Here is a 15360-nt window from a genome sequence, read left to right on the forward strand (position 1 = left end):
GGAATAAGCGATGTAGGGCAAATCTTACGCAGAACCTCTTCGCTGATAGCTATATGAACATCAGAAATGATCATGACACAATGTTGACCATGCAGTAGAAATACAGTACAATAGCCTCACCGACTTGTAGCTGTCAATCGCCTTGCAAAAGTTCCGCCGTACGATCTTGTTCACGGCGCGACTTCGGTGGCTTCACCACCAAGTCTGCTTGTTGTCTGCAAACTCAGATTAAAGCGTGAGCTGCACACCTCCTGTATACACTCACAGACGCATCCGCAACAGTAGCTTGCGGTTAGTGCTTTGTATCTCAGCAGCGGTCTTTATGGCATGCGCGAACAATTCGGCCCTATGATCTACCTTCCTCGCTTTCAAGATCTGTAGTGTAATTAGTGTCAGCAATATCCTCCCTATAGCTATGCCAACAAGTATCACTGGCCTTGTTTTGACTGTCAACTCGGCCTTGAATCTGGCCGCTTTGAATGAGCGCAACTACCTCCTTCTCAACCTCGTCGACCGTCCAGCCAAATGCCGCGCTCATTCTATCGAGGCGAATGGTCTGGAATGGCTGGAAGTAAAGTACGAGCGCGACATTACGAATAAGGTTCGTCAAATCATATACATGTGAGTATATATGAATGTCCACGTAATGCCGCGTCTGGTGCAAGAAAGACGAATCAGGAATATAGATATTGATAGATATAGAAAGCATACCGAGTACCGCTCAAGAAGCTCTAGGACGTTCTTAAAATCGCTTGAAAGATATGACTGAGTCAAGTCTCGAACATAAGGTTCTTGCTCAATGTATGCAGAGAAAATAGCGTTTCCCGTAAGTTGAGACTTGATTGCAGATCGCGACATGCTGGCAAGAGCGCATAGAGTCCCATATACCGCAAAGTCACCAGGAGCGACGAGCTAGAAGAGCATAAACACAGGTTGGCTGGACAGAGAATCTCCCATACCTTGCCAATCCAATCGCCAAGAGAGTCCGGAGGGCCGATCTTCAGGAAAAATTGCGCAGCTTTTTCGTAGTTGGCTTGTGCTAAGTGGAACAAAGCCATCGCAAAGTCCAATTTGGACTGTACCTGGTCACGCTCTGCTGACTTTTTAGGTGGTGGGGCAGCAGAACTGGCAGCAGCACTGGATGCTGCTGCTGCGCTTGCCGTATCAAGTGCACCCTCCGCCTTGAAGACATAGGAAGATATGTGTGAGTAATTGCGTTGTTCGATCACAAGCTATAGCAGGCATGAATGACCAGACGATAATATCAATGAACTAAAATCTACCTCTAACACAGAAAGACACATATCAAGAACATGCTGGCTGGTTGAGCAGAACTCCCTTGATTTCGTATAATGTTTGAGTGCTTGAGTATAGTCTCCAGTGGCGCGGTAGAAGTCACCGAGGTCCCTGTGACCCATCTGACAAAAAGATGATATCCAAAATCTCTGAAAGAACCTAGATGATGGACGTACCCTTATGCTCTCTTTAATCATGTTGTTAGAATACGTCTTCAGCTCGACCTCTAGCTTCGTTCTCTCCGCTTGATTCTTTTTTGTAACCTCTTCGCACCATGTCGTGTTGACCGAGCACAACTCGCTAGTAGGAGGGAGCTGCACGTCTGGAAGGTCCGCCACAGCATCATATGCATTCATCGCGGTCTGATAAAGTGTTGGATCGCGAAGTTCCTCGATCTGCGTGAACGCCAGCTTCAATGCCTGCGGTGCCAGAATCGGACATGTTGAGATAATGTGCACAAGCCTGTCAAATGCAGTACGACCTTTGACAGTCGGAAACTTCGATCTAAGCTGGTGTTTCGATATCGTACATACCAGAATATCCCGAGATGTATGCGTCTAGATCGAAAGGATGAGCATCGTCTACTGGTCGGATTCGTCTCCTCTGGACTGCGGGAGGTTGTAGTGTGGAGACTTCGTTTTCAATATAATCAATTTCCATCCGTAACACACTTGGATATGAAACGAAGTCCTCGGGCGCCCGGTTGCGTTCTGTTGTATTGTGATGATTCAACCACTGACGTATTGCATAAGTGGATTTGACACACGCGGGCCCTTGGCACAGTTGGTAGCGCGTACGCTTCGCATATCGTGAATGCGTAAGGTCGTGGGTTCAACTCCCACAGTGTCCATTTTTTGACACTCATTCTGTGCTACACTCAGTGGTTCGTTGTCTCCGAAGTCTTTGCTACATTGTCCGAAGCTACTGAATCAGCCAAGTCTCCTTTTTGCGTGCAACACTTGGTCATCGACTACACGTGGCGCTTCGACATTGCAAACATTCAGCAGTCCAAGTGATTATCAATGGAGAAACGGTCTCCGAGGTGTTCAGAGATGAGCGTTCATACGTTCTGTTGAAGCTACGATTTCCATGCACGCCCGTCCACTTCCGCGAATCATGACGCGTGCACCAATCAGCTAACTATTAAATTTGACGTGACCGCGGGCTGAACCAGGAACTATTGTGATTGGTGCTTCAGCACCCTGTCATGTCGTAGAAACATGCACGTCTGACCGAAGAGCCACACCCACAGAAGTAGCCCTGTCGAAATTTCACCAAACTTACTGCAAAATTTACGGGTACCGCGTCATGAGATACAACTGACCTACAACATGCGCTGAACACAAGTGCGTCCTGTCAACACCTGGAGCTTGATGGTCGGCAACATATGAAAGAGTAATACTAGCTACTCAAATCTTTTCCAGGCGTGCTTCTCAAACTCTTTTAGTTTCGCTCGCTTAGTCGGGCTACAGCGAAAAGAAGGTCAAAAACTGCGCTAAAACACATCACGAATACTCACACGACGGGTACGCGAGGCTCAATGAGGGCTCTTTGCTGCATGCTACGGAAGCGATCACGGAATAAGTTGCCCTCAGGCTGATAGGAGATTATCAGCTATGTCGATAAAACTGGCGCAGTCAACATACCTTGAGCGTTCGTAGATTTTCGCTCAGATCCTCCCCGATCTGAACCTCAATTTCATTTTCAGGAACTTTATATTTCCCCAGTCGTTGGCCAGCTAAGCCCTTTCTGAGCTTCATCTTCAGCGCCAACTGCCTTGCTAATCGCGCTTGATTTTGTTGTTGGCTAACTTTCTCTGCACTTGATCGGAGAGATTTAGCCATTGTGATGGTGGCAAGCATTTTTTTTCTTGCCGCCTTTTCTGCCAAGGCTTGTTTCTGGTGCGAGCTCAGCGGCAATAGCAAGGAAGCGACAAAGGGCTTACCTCCTCGCGCAATCGCACCGCCTTTGCTCGTTGCTGCTTAGTTTTACGTGCCGATATTTTTTTGGGTACAACTGCATCGTGCTGTACGATTGTTTCGCCGTCATCTGCGGGTATCTCATCCAAAATCATTCCGAGTGGAAGACCCTCTGTGACATCTGTGGCAAGTGCGCGTGCATTGGCAACCTTTTGTCGAACTTCGGCTAATCGATCCGCTTCATCTTGTCTACGTCGCTCTATCTTGCATGCCTCCACAATAAGCTCATTACGTGCGGCAGAAGGGGGATTGTATGATGATCCTTGATGTGGCTCCAAAACAGCAGGAACTTCTATGACATCGCGGGGATGAGATAACTCCGGGCGCTGTGACTATCATCAGCAAATTGCTGTTGGCAAGGAAGGGAGGTCTTGCCTTGATCTTGGCTTTCTTCGTATACTCTAATCCATCAGCCACTTCTTCCACCTTCTCCATAGCCCATGGGTCATAAGAACCGCTATGTTTCACAGCAGCGCTAACATCGATTAAAGCACTCCCTGCACCAAACTCTGTGTGGTCCATAACCGCATTGAATGGACCCTTCCTGGGCCGCTTTGCGATGCGAAGAAGACGCTCCTTGTCAGCTCTACTTACTTTTGATCGTGATGGTATAGAATCTTTTGTTGGGCGAGAAAACACGGCAGGAATGGCAGATCGTTGGGAAAGTATTTTCGTAGAAGTCAACTCGGCCTTAGAGTACCGCGGTAACGACTTGCGGACTAGACAGTTTTATACTTTTTACCTAGAGATGTCTTGCATGAGCTTACCTTTATCGTCTCCTTTCGTGTCCACAACAAATAATTGATCGTCTGTCTGTTTCTGTAGCGTGGAGCTGTCAAAGTCGATATACGAGATTAGATGCTAGACATGCAAGGCGCGAATTTTCCACACCCGATGACTCGCTCTTCTGAACGCAGACTCTCTAGGCCTTGTTCCACAGGCTGTATGTCAATGTTTTTCCGCCATGCCTTCTTGCCCTTACGGCTTGATTGAGCAAGTTGGGAGGGTGCTCCAACACTAGACGCAGAATTTTTTTGGATAGAAGATTTTGAAGCCGAGGAGACCTTGCTGGTTTTTATCGGAGCCATTGGGTAGTGGTAGCCTCCTTGCTTCTTGTTCTAGCGTATCCCAATGAAATGAGATGTCTGCAAATACATGTCACGCCGACATTGTCACGGTGTCACATTCATGTTCATACTCAAAATTGCGACGCGTCTAAGACCATAGTGCATGATATATATCAGCTGTTTAATACACACGTCTTCCAACCACAATTTGTAGTCATCCACAGTTTCGGTGAGACTATGTAGTTGCACCAGCTCTCCCTACACTGAGTGCAAAGCTGGTTCTTGACGTAAATATGCTTGTTGGGTAGGCCAGTCACATCTGTAGCAGATAATTTAGAGCCCAAGTCATTCCTTCTTTGTTATGCCTGATCAAGCGCAAGCGTCTCGGATTCATATTGCCGCTGATATCCCCCACGAAGTCGAATGCGTAGACTCGTCTACGTATTCTACTGCCACCGAGCGCTCAACGGGTACGCCGCACGCGTATAGCGAGTTCCATGCCATTGGGATCGTGAGGCGATGTGGACCTGAATTTCGTATAGATGGGGCTTCTGGAGCTTCTGGAGCCTTTGGAATAGCTCTTAGACTCGTACTGTGAGCGAAGACCGGATATCTCTTTTCCCTGCGCAGGGTAACAATAATCACACTTTGTGAGTGTTGATAATGAGGCTCTGTTGTTCCTTTGCGGGTGCGCGTGAGTGGAATATCAGTCAAGCTCTAAAAATGTTATTCTGCGGGAAGTGTGAGAATATAACTGAGCGTAATCAGTATATTGCGACGACGACGACGACGAGGCCGAATGAAGAATAAAAGAATTACTCGTAACATCTGATAGGTATACATGCTATTCGCAGATATTTCTGTTTTCTCACACTCTCCACAAGCAGACGCCGCTCCATTTAATGGATAAAATGCGCGTTGATTAGCAATATGTCAGATTGATATCTCCTTGGCAGAGATCGACAAGGGATGAGGTAAAACATGAAATATAGCGGCTGCAAATGAGGACGCTATAACTCACCTAGACGCTCCGCTTTCGACGCGGAAAGGAGACAACTTGGCAGCAACGGTAAATGAGGAGTGGGATAAATCATCGCTTTTCTACCAAGACCACATCTTGAGAATAATTGAACATGCTCGCGTAGGCAACAGAAAACTTGAGGGTAATATTGGCCAGACTTGTCAAGCACAAGTCATATTCCAGATTGACTCCTGCCAGTGGCTTGAGCTGGCAAATGCAATTGAATTGCAAGGAGCCAGCGAGGTACTCAAGGACCCCTGATAATGCCTTTGGAATCCAGGTAGAGTCCCAAATGAATTCTGTCCGGATCCTGTCCCCTGCCCAGGAGCACAAATTTAGTCCGGAGTCTAACCTGGGTTAAAAAAAGATCGCTCAGGCAATATGGAGTCTAAGACTCTGTCCAATTCCATATTCCAATTCCACATGATTTACCCAAGTCTTGCTTGAACTTATTCATAAGTATGGACTGAAGCGAAATAGGCCTAGTCTATACGCCGTGGCTAACAGAACAGACGACTGATGAACAGGTAGCAACATTCCCAATCGATGAAGAGACAGTTACCTTTTGACGCGGCGACCCCACATACGTGCAGTGTGCGCTAGAAAATTGGGTTTGTGTGCAATTTGCCTGTAATAGGGGAGCTCACACCTGGGAGCTGGTTTGTGTCAAAGGATGTGCGATCAACTCGGAGTAGTTCAACTTGAAGCTGCTGGTGTAAGTAAACAAACCAAAATATGCTACATTGCCAGTTACCAGATGTCCGATGTCGAGCTGACCGTCATTCAATATTCAACTTTCAATCCTTGTCTTTGGTAAACCACGCTTCACCATCTATAGAGTGAAGACTCTGGAAGACACGAGTGAGCGAGAGAAAGAAGATGGTGCCATAGTGCATGCTATATTTTTTTCGAGGTAGGGAGTGCATATTCAGTGTTTTGGATTGATGTGATTTCTATGAGCCAATACAGTGGGCGCACCAGGAGCTCGTCATTTATGCTTAATCTCTTCCTTGTGCGTCGTCTTCCCATCTTCTGGATAGCTACAACATCTGGCGTCCTGTACATGTATCGGCCACGAAATCTTCGAATTTATGACCTGCCATTTTGTCAATTGTCTTCCAGGGCGTACAGATATGGCACACGTTGACACAGGACAAATCAGGTAATTCACACCAGAGCACTTCCGAGTCCAAGCCCATCCGTACCAGTTTTTACAGGGCATCAGGCCCAGCTGTCACTGTCATTCAGCAATTATTAAGCAAGCCCTGTATAGGGCTTCATGGTACATTGGACTGCCTTAGGATGACACCCGCTAGTCAAATACAAATAGTGAACAGGATGCATACGATACACCCATCCCATGATGCGTCTACTAGTATTTCTCTGCATCTTCCTCTACGTTGTTGGAGTAATCCAAGCCGCACCTACAACAAATACAACAAATACTACTACTAGCGACATTGTGAAAACCCCACCATTCACGACCAGAACCCTATGGACCATCATATCCAGCTCCGTTCTCACTCTTTTTGCATGCATATACAGCGCCATCCACCCCAATATCCCAAGTCCCAAGGACAGCGGTCCCTTTCGTATCCTACGGCGACAACTTGGCTTGATGACAATGGCGCTAATCGCTCCTGAACTGATCGTCACATGGGCTATGCGCCAGTGGTTCAGCGCTCATCAAGTTACAAGACAGTTCAAAGAATCGGGGTATTTCAATGTTCCTCCGGAGTCTGAAGGTGAGTTGTGCTTCTGAACACTCTGCCCCTCAGGCTCACAACTCACTATATCGCACGTCCTTAGACATGGAGTCTATCGAAGCACCTGCAACTGGAAATCGCTTCATTCGCTTCCTTCTCCGCTTGCCTTTAGTTCGCCTCTTGATCCTGTTTGTTAAAGGTGCATTATCTGTGCTGTTGTCTCTTTCGCGTTGTATTTGTGCTCCCATGATGTGGGTCGCAAGCTGGATTGTATCAGAGCAATCTGAGTCCGACTCAGACGGTAAGCCCATTCGTCCACACCTAGCACTGAACATTAGCTCATGTGCATCCGTAGATTATATGTGGACTCAGACGCATAGTTGCTTTGTGTTGATGGGTGGTTTCGTGCTTTATGTGGACGGGAAACCCTACCTTACACTACGTCCTGATTACATTCTCAAACTGATTCATGAAGGGTGTATCAACGTCCCTACCCTAACGGCAAACCAGATCCACGACAAGAGCAAAGGCAATGCCATATCAAAAGGATTGGTTATGCTTCAGGTGGCTTGGTTTGTGATGCAACTCATCACTCGCGCCATCTATCGTCTCGAAACCACCCAACTGGAAGTGGGGACACTCGCTTTTGCGGTTCTCAATTTCTTAACTTACGCTGTGTGGTGGAACAAGCCTCTCAATGTGAAATGTCCACATCCAGTGTACTGGACGTCGACCGAGTCAAGGCCAGAGGATCACATTGAGTATGTATGCGCCTGAACGATTATACCACTGTTGATTATTTCTGCCTTAGTTTCAGTGACAGAGACGAATTCTCTCGGCTTCGGTACTTGCCTCGAGTCTTCCGCCCAATTCTAGAACTATTAGGCTGGGCAGACGTTCCCACATCTCGAAAGCTCCAAGTTCCAACATTTGATGGCAGCGTCACTATCGAAGATTCGAACAGGAAAGTTCTCCGGCTTGCTGCCGTGCTCATGGCAACCATATTTGGCGGCGTCCATTGTATGGCTTGGTTCTTTACCTTCCCCACAGAACAGGAACAGATGCTATGGCGCATTAGTGCCGTCGCTATAACTTGCACACCCTGGCTTTGTTTGAGTCTCTACTTAGACTCTTTAGTACGGCGCTTTCCTGATTCATTAAAGCACGTCATGTCGAGTGTATACCTTGTGATTTGTTCCGCTTTTGTCGTGTTTTATATTACAGTTCGTGCTGTCCTTTTGGTGCTTATGTTTACCACTTTACGCAATCTTCCCCCTGATGCATACAAGGCGGTGTCGTGGGTTGGTTTGGTACCGCACTTATAGCTCTTTATTATTGTGCTCGAGATACACTTCATACTTATTTCATGATACTCGCATGTGGCATTCTCGTGGTCAACACGACGACAAATCGCACAGCTCACAATGCGAGCACATGACCTGCACGTGTGCCATGACGATCCAAACTTTCTTTAGGTGAACAGGACTCAAGTTGAACAAGTTACTCATCATCATGGACAGCGAGAAAGGGCTGTTTAATAGGCTGGGCTGACATTCATGCGTCTCGAAAGCTTCAAGCTCCAACATTTGATGGCAGCATCAAACTCAAAGTTTCAGACAGGATGGTTCTTCAGCAAGCTGCCGATATCTTATGGCAACCACATTTGGCGGCATCCATTGCACGGCTTGGTTTTTTACGCTCCCCACATACCAGGAACAGGTACTATGGTACATAAGTGCCATTGGTGCAACTTGCACACCCTGCCCTTGTTTGGGTTCTTACTTTAACTCTGAACCATCCACATTTTCAGCAAGTGCAGTGTATTGTTGATCGAATTCGGCAAGTCATCAGCATATCACTAACCAAGTAAAGGTTGGTATTCGGTATTCCCTATGAAATTCCCACCCTCATGTTGTCCCATATCACCTACAAAGTTCTTCTTCCTCTACGAAACCATTTGAATCACCTTTGAAGGTCTCGCGGAGGCCACTTCAAGAGCGAGGATGAAGAGGACACAAGATTTGTCGATTCAGGCTGTGAACCCATCGTGGAAGTTGTGGGTCGCCAGGACCGGGTTATATATGCAACCAAAGGAAGCATGGATGACTATGGGAACGGTCAGTCATGATTCTGTGCACTGAGCGCGCAAGATTATCGATAACAAAATAAAAACTCCAGGTCTGCGAAGAAAGATGACCCATGATCAACTGTCATTCTGCGCGCTAGAAGGTAAATCAAATTTTGCCGTTGGACACGCGTTACGGGCATCACCTTTGGGATAGGGACAAGTGCTTATCGACGTTGGAATATGAGTACAACAGACGCTCACATGTCGCATTTAGTTTGGCCTGATCAAACCCCGCTCTTGAAGCGCCAGCATGCCTGGAGTCATAGGTGTCCCATTACCATTCTGAAGTACCTTGGCTCCCAGATCTTGGGAGCAAGGCACGTGTAGAAGGCCTCATGTATCTTGTTTTCGTGAACGTCGGAACGCTCGACAGATAAGACCAGTTCATTCTCGTTGTACTAACGCCCGTCAGTAAAATACAAATAGTGAACAAGATGGATACCGTGATACACCCACATCCAATAATGCGCTTAGTACTTTTCTGCGTCTTCCTCTACCTCGTTGGAGTAATCCAAGCTACACCCACAACAAACACAACAAATACTACCACTAATGACAGTTTCAAAGCCCCATCATTCACGACCAGAACCTTATGGACCATCATCTCCAGCTCCGTCCTTACTCTGTTTGCGTGCACATACAGTGCCATGCACCCCAATATCCCGCATCCTAAGGACAGCAGCTCCCTTGATATGCTATGGCGACAACTTGGCATGATGGTAATGGCACTAATTGCTCCTGAACTGATCGTCACATGGGCTATGCGCCAGCGGTTCAGCGCTAATCAAGTTACAAAGCAGTTCAAGGAATCGGGGTATCCCAAAGTTCGAGGTGAGTTATGCTTTTGGAAATCCCGCATCTCACAACTCACTATACTCGTCCTTAGAAATGGATTCTGTTGAAGCACCTGAAGCCGAAATTTCCTTTATTCAGTTCATTCGCCTCTGGCTTTGGGCTACCACGCGCCTCTTTCAACTGGCTGTTAAAGGCGTATTATCTGTGCTGGTGTCTTCTTGGCATTTCCTTTATGCTCTTGTGAGGCGGGTTACAAGGCGGAGTCAGTCAGGGCCATACGAGTCTTGCGCGGAAGGTAAGCCCGATTCGTGCTCACCTAAATGCAGACTCATTTGCGTCCTTAGGCTTAGATTATACGTGGACTCAGACGCACAGCTTATTCGTGCTCATGGGTGGTTTCATGCTTTACGTGGACGGGAAACCCTACCTTACACTTCGTCCTGATTACATTCTCAAACTGATACGTGAGGGTTGTATCGACGTCCCTACCCTGACGGAAACGCAGATACAGGACAAGAGCAAAGGCAATGCGATATCGAAAGGATTGGTCATGCTTCAGGTGGCCTGGTTTCTTATGCAACTCATCGCCCGTGTCATCTATCGTCTCGAAACTACGCAGCTGGAAGTGGGGACATTCGCTTTTGCGGTTCTCAACTTCCTAATTTATGCTGTATGGTGGGACAAGGCTCTCGATGTGCAATGCCCACATCCAGTGTATTGGAAATCGACCGAGTCAAAGCCAGAGGATTACATTGAGTATGCATGCACTCCAACAATTATACCGCCGCTTATTATGTCTGCTGTAGTGTCAGTGACAGAGACGAATTCACTCGACTTCGGTACTTGCCCCGATTCTTCCGCCCAATTCTAGAACTGATAGGGTGGCGTGACATTCCCACATCTCGAAAGCTCCAAGTTCCAACATTTGATGGCAGCATCAAACTCAAAGTTTCGGACAGGATGGTTCTTCAGCAAGCTGGATATCTTTTGGCAACAACATTTGGCGGCATTCATTGCATGGCTTGGTTTTTTGCGTTCCCCACATACGAGGAACAGGTACTATGGCGTATAAGTGCCGTTGCTGCAACTTGCACACCCTGCCTCTGTTTCAGTGCCTATTTTGACACTGAACTATTCACCCATAATCTACGGCACTCACCCGATTCAGAAAACTACGTCATTGAAAGTATATATTTTGTGATTTGTTTCGCATTTGCCATGTTGTACATCGCAGCTCGTGCCGTCCTCTTGGTACTTATGTTCACCACTTTGCGTAATCTTCCTCCTGACGCATACAAGGAGGTGTCGTGGACTAGTTTAGTGCCGCACTTATAGTTCTTGATTGTGGTGCTGGAGATAAACCTGATACTTTTGTAATTATATTCAGAGGCAGCACTCTTGTGGTTGTTTCGCAATTACTATGAATGACGCGATCACATGACCAGTACGTACACGATGTGAAATTGTAAATTGAAGCAAGCCAAATTTGAACTTGCTCATCAACGACTCGTGAACTTGACATGGACTCGAAAGGCAGCAAAGTCGTGGCTGACGAAGTGCACGAGTCGTGAATCGACAGGAAAACAGTTTCCTTTGGACGTGATCCGACTTGCAGCGGTCGTCTAGGCTAATATCTATTATTCAGAGACCAATGCTCAGCACACAGAAATTGTGTTTTACGGAAGAAAGGTCAGTGGAATATTTGCCTGTAATAGCTATGTACACTGACACATATAGATATAAGCTATTTGTGTTGGCATGCTTTCAATCCCTGTCTCTTGGTGAACATCGACGGCTGGACAACGCAGGGGCCAGATTCTTGAGGGAGCAAGTAAGCGACAAGGAGAAGTTGATGAGTATATGTCTTTCTGTTTTGTGTTCTTGAAAATGTTAACATCCGCAGCATTCACTGGGGGCCCGTCTAGAATGAGTTATACGTCGCTACGGGTTTTGCGGACACGCGATGGAACAATATCAATGGCACCAATCATCGAAAGGTGAGAAATGTACTGACTCATTTTGTTAGGGCTAGCGTTGTGTGTAAGACAGAGTAAGTGTTAATCCACTCCAATGCCGTCCAAAGTGAATATACCATGTCAGCTGTACTACGTGAAGTAGACGTTTTCCGTCCAAGATTCGTATCTGTCTATGGTTTCAGTGAGACTCTTTGCCTTCTCTCTCCCAGCTCTGACCGCAAGCCTGTGCAATGGAAATCTTAGTTGCGGATCGTCCAGGTGAGTGAGCTTCTTAATGACTATCGCCGCCTTCTCAGTGTCTCCGTCAGCCAGAGTTAAATTCATAAACTGGCGGAGTTTAGAACCAGGTAGCTCTGGGTCTGCATATGCTGGATGTTGAGGAACAAGTTGCATGTTACCCTTGAACATCCCCGTCCGGAATGGACCTGGTTCGATTATGGTAACCTACCTGCCATTAGCTCGAGTTCCGTCTTCAGACTAGATTGACCAAACCTTTATGTTCCAAGCCAGGTCCAGTTCTTGTGCGAGACTCTCGCTGAATCCTTCCAATGCTGGAGAACCAGTTTGAGATACTACGATGGCCTTAAGCGAACACGCTTACCGTGTTTGCTATCAGAAGTAGCTGTTGATGAGCATTCAAATCACGCATGGCCATGTTCACTCACGATGCGGCATAGTAGGACGCTGCAGCTCTTCCACGTAATCCCAACGAAGAAGAAACCTGCAACAATCTTCCCTCTATTGGTTTGTTCACTTCCCCGAATATCTGAATAGCCTCCCTCGTGACATTTGATGCACCCCAAAAGTCCACTTCGAAGATCTGACGAGCATCCTGATCGCTCTTGGACTCCGTCTCTCCGAGAATAGCCATACCCGCGTTGTTGAATACAACATCGACACGTCCGAATGCCTCTTTGGCTTTTGCGAATGCGGCAACAACCTCGGAAGTCTTTACAACATCCGTCTGGACGATCGACAACTGAGAAGATGGATACTGTTCGGCGAGATCGGACAGTGCTTCTTTGCTGCGTAAAGTTGCAACCACTCTATTTCCGTTCTTCAACAGGAGTTCGGTCACGGAGCGACCAGATCCCGAGGACGATCCAGTGACTTGCGTAGTTTCGTCAATTCTCAAAGCTCGATGAGCAGATAACAAGAACTTACCTAACCAGACCTTTGCATAATTCTGCCATGAATTTATTATAGATTGTGAGATGTAACTCGCAAGCGATGACAAGGGATCAGATCTCAGAGTTGGCTTTATATCGCATCATGGCAAACGATTATTACCCAGCATTCAAGAATGGACTCTTCAGTTAGTCCCTCAGTCAGCATTCCTTCAAATCTCACTAATCGACTTTTGCGGGAGGAGATCCATACCAATGATGCCTGGCAGCAAACCCCCGACAAGTCGTAACGCTGCTTAACTTCATGTAATACAAAATTGGATTGAACATTATGTGCATATGCACGTCTGCAGAATCAAACAACTAGACTCTACGCCGGTAACTACAAACGTCTGATTACTTGACACGGAGGGATTTGGCAGGCGATGTGTGGAGTTTGAAATTTGCCTCGTCGTACCATGGAACGTGGCCATGCACCAACCTCTCTTAGGTCACGGTGATGAGGAGAGGAACGACTCGAATTTGCTTTGGTCTCATGCTCACTTCATTTAGTGGGCAGCGCCTCAACACGTGTTTTTCATTCATTCGATGATCAATCTAGATGCAAAAATGGCTCCTTAGTACTCGAGCGGCGCATGATTTTATTAACTTCTGACGGGCCGTTATCGAGGAACTTCAAGAACGGTCTAGATAATCTCAAGTGGCTGTGTATTAGTAGAGTTCAACTTGACAACTGTGTTACGCCACACATCCGCAATACTTATTTTGCACACCTCTTGTCTTGCACCTTTGTCTCCTTATCTTGTGTATCAAGTGTTAAGCTCGGGGATCGGCCTACCACGAAGCCTCAATACTACCGCCCGTATAATACTAGTAGATACAAGGCAAGCATGCGATAAAACCGGAAACCTTCCTGCATTACAATATATCGGACCTACCGGTCGCATTAATAAATATTTTCATCTAGACTCGATTCTGACCTGGAGCACTAATAATGGCGGTCTCGATGAGCGAACATCTCGGACCAAGTGACATCCAGTATGATGTCATTCAAAGTTCACTCAACGTTCAACTCACTTTACTGACCTAGTACTACCCAGATCAGTGTAGGCTCATGGCGAGAGGCCCCCGACCGAAAGTTTTAAAAGGCTGCATCTGCCCATGGAAAGCACTCACTTAGACCTCGTGTTACACATCGACATGTTCGTTCGAATCTTCACGATTTTTGTTGTCTTCCTTCTCCTTTCCATGACCGCTGTTATGACTGCTGTTCAGAACACGGCCTCATCCAATTCGACTAGTTGTGGTGACGGAGAGCTTCGCTGCTGCATGGAGGTGAGAAAGATTCAAAGGCGTAGAAAAACACTTGTACTTACATGTGTTGCGAAAGGATTCGTCCCAGCCTGGGAATGTTAATGATGAGGAGTGCCAAAGCTGCTCAGGGAATTGCTCAGATGGCTACTTACCATCTTGTTGCTACATCGATGCCGAGATGATGGTAAGTGTCACCACTCAACCAAACGGCTCGGTCCATCTCAGTTTGTAATAGGACTATTATTACTGCGAAGAGGATACGTCAAGTTGACAGGAGGCTGTCAGGTGTTTTAAACCACGGTGCATGAAGGGCATACGTCGCGTTGACTCACAAATGAATTATACCATAATTTTGTATTGAATACATAGTACTCCACTCTGGAAAAAATGACTCGAATCTATATGCATCATTCAGTACTTGTTTGAAGTTTTCCACCAGTAGGCACATGGTGACGTAGCAAAATGAAAACTTACGATATGGCTAAAACTATGCATCATACGGCGCCGTGACAGGCTACGTGGGATCTCGTTATATTCCATCGACTAGTCTCGATGAGTACAAGGCGCACCAGGTGGCCACTTGGCAGGAATGGAACACATATGCCGCATCAGAGAACCCGATAAACAGATGAGAACGTTATTTAGAGCGACTACATGCTAGTAGAGCATGGCAACAATAGATGACTTCCCATGAGGACTGTCATGTATCAGAGATAGTCCAAGTCTATATGAGGGCCCACACGTGATTGTTTGTCTGACTCTCAATTGTGGCGAAGCGCGGAGTTTGGAATTTCACATCGGACTGTAAAAGCATGCCTCTCAAACATCAATGCATCATAACGTTACTGATCATTGAATGGGATGATAAAATGATACCATTGAATGCATTCCGTTTCCCTTCTTCTGTCTTTTGCGGATGGCTGTGGCAGAAGCACTGAAAGTCATTTTTTG

General features: G+C 46.7%; 6 protein-coding genes and 1 non-coding gene across 7 annotated transcripts; 4 read left to right on the forward strand and 3 right to left on the reverse strand.

Moving 5' to 3' along the window:
* Positions 1 to 133: 133 nt before the first annotated feature.
* Positions 134 to 1956, reverse strand: EDB93DRAFT_1095580 (26S proteasome subunit RPN7-domain-containing protein; the record flags this gene model as incomplete). Its single annotated transcript, XM_041446699.1, has 8 exons — positions 134 to 215; positions 266 to 365; positions 424 to 655; positions 712 to 912; positions 960 to 1232; positions 1284 to 1418; positions 1473 to 1777; positions 1830 to 1956. The coding sequence occupies 8 exons, from the start codon at positions 1954 to 1956 to the stop codon at positions 134 to 136; spliced, it is 1455 nt and encodes a 484-aa protein (XP_041301623.1).
* Positions 1957 to 2064: 108 nt separating this feature from the next.
* Positions 2065 to 2146, forward strand: EDB93DRAFT_t107. Its single transcript has one exon. It is a non-coding gene; the product is annotated as a tRNA-Ala (tRNA).
* A 555-nt stretch (positions 2147 to 2701) lies between these two features.
* EDB93DRAFT_1243464 (P60-like protein) lies at positions 2702 to 4363 on the reverse strand (the record flags this gene model as incomplete). Its single annotated transcript, XM_041452149.1, has 7 exons — positions 2702 to 2762; positions 2816 to 2892; positions 2943 to 3194; positions 3242 to 3601; positions 3693 to 3994; positions 4043 to 4107; positions 4167 to 4363. The coding sequence occupies 7 exons, from the start codon at positions 4361 to 4363 to the stop codon at positions 2702 to 2704; spliced, it is 1314 nt and encodes a 437-aa protein (XP_041301624.1).
* A 2363-nt stretch (positions 4364 to 6726) lies between these two features.
* On the forward strand, positions 6727 to 7846 carry EDB93DRAFT_1095598 (uncharacterized protein; the record flags this gene model as incomplete). The annotated part of the gene is made up of 2 exons (XM_041446703.1): positions 6727 to 7079; positions 7408 to 7846. The coding sequence occupies 2 exons, from the start codon at positions 6727 to 6729 to the stop codon at positions 7844 to 7846; spliced, it is 792 nt and encodes a 263-aa protein (XP_041301625.1).
* Positions 7847 to 8046: 200 nt separating this feature from the next.
* On the forward strand, positions 8047 to 8558 carry EDB93DRAFT_1214197 (uncharacterized protein). The gene has a single exon (XM_041451070.1). It carries the CDS (start codon positions 8062 to 8064, stop codon positions 8392 to 8394), a length of 333 nt encoding a protein of 110 aa, XP_041301626.1. The 5' UTR covers positions 8047 to 8061; the 3' UTR covers positions 8395 to 8558.
* Positions 8559 to 9244: 686 nt separating this feature from the next.
* On the forward strand, positions 9245 to 11351 carry EDB93DRAFT_141716 (uncharacterized protein). Its single transcript, XM_041455495.1, has 4 exons — positions 9245 to 10028; positions 10084 to 10287; positions 10337 to 10748; positions 10799 to 11351. The coding sequence occupies exons 1-4, from the start codon at positions 9632 to 9634 to the stop codon at positions 11325 to 11327; spliced, it is 1542 nt and encodes a 513-aa protein (XP_041301627.1). The 5' UTR covers positions 9245 to 9631; the 3' UTR covers positions 11328 to 11351.
* Positions 11352 to 12097: 746 nt separating this feature from the next.
* EDB93DRAFT_1340698 (NAD(P)-binding protein) lies at positions 12098 to 13254 on the reverse strand (the record flags this gene model as incomplete). Its single annotated transcript, XM_041455457.1, has 5 exons — positions 13133 to 13254; positions 12634 to 13098; positions 12570 to 12577; positions 12461 to 12519; positions 12098 to 12412 (listed from the first exon to the last, which is right to left on the reverse strand). The coding sequence occupies exons 1-5, from the start codon at positions 13159 to 13161 to the stop codon at positions 12098 to 12100; spliced, it is 876 nt and encodes a 291-aa protein (XP_041301628.1). The 5' UTR covers positions 13162 to 13254.
* Positions 13255 to 15360: the final 2106 nt, after the last annotated feature.

This window comes from Suillus bovinus (genome assembly GCF_016758785.1).
Source record: "Suillus bovinus strain UH-Sbo-P2 chromosome Unknown EDB93scaffold_120, whole genome shotgun sequence".
In the NCBI taxonomy this organism is placed as follows: Eukaryota; Fungi; Basidiomycota; class Agaricomycetes; order Boletales; family Suillaceae; genus Suillus; species Suillus bovinus.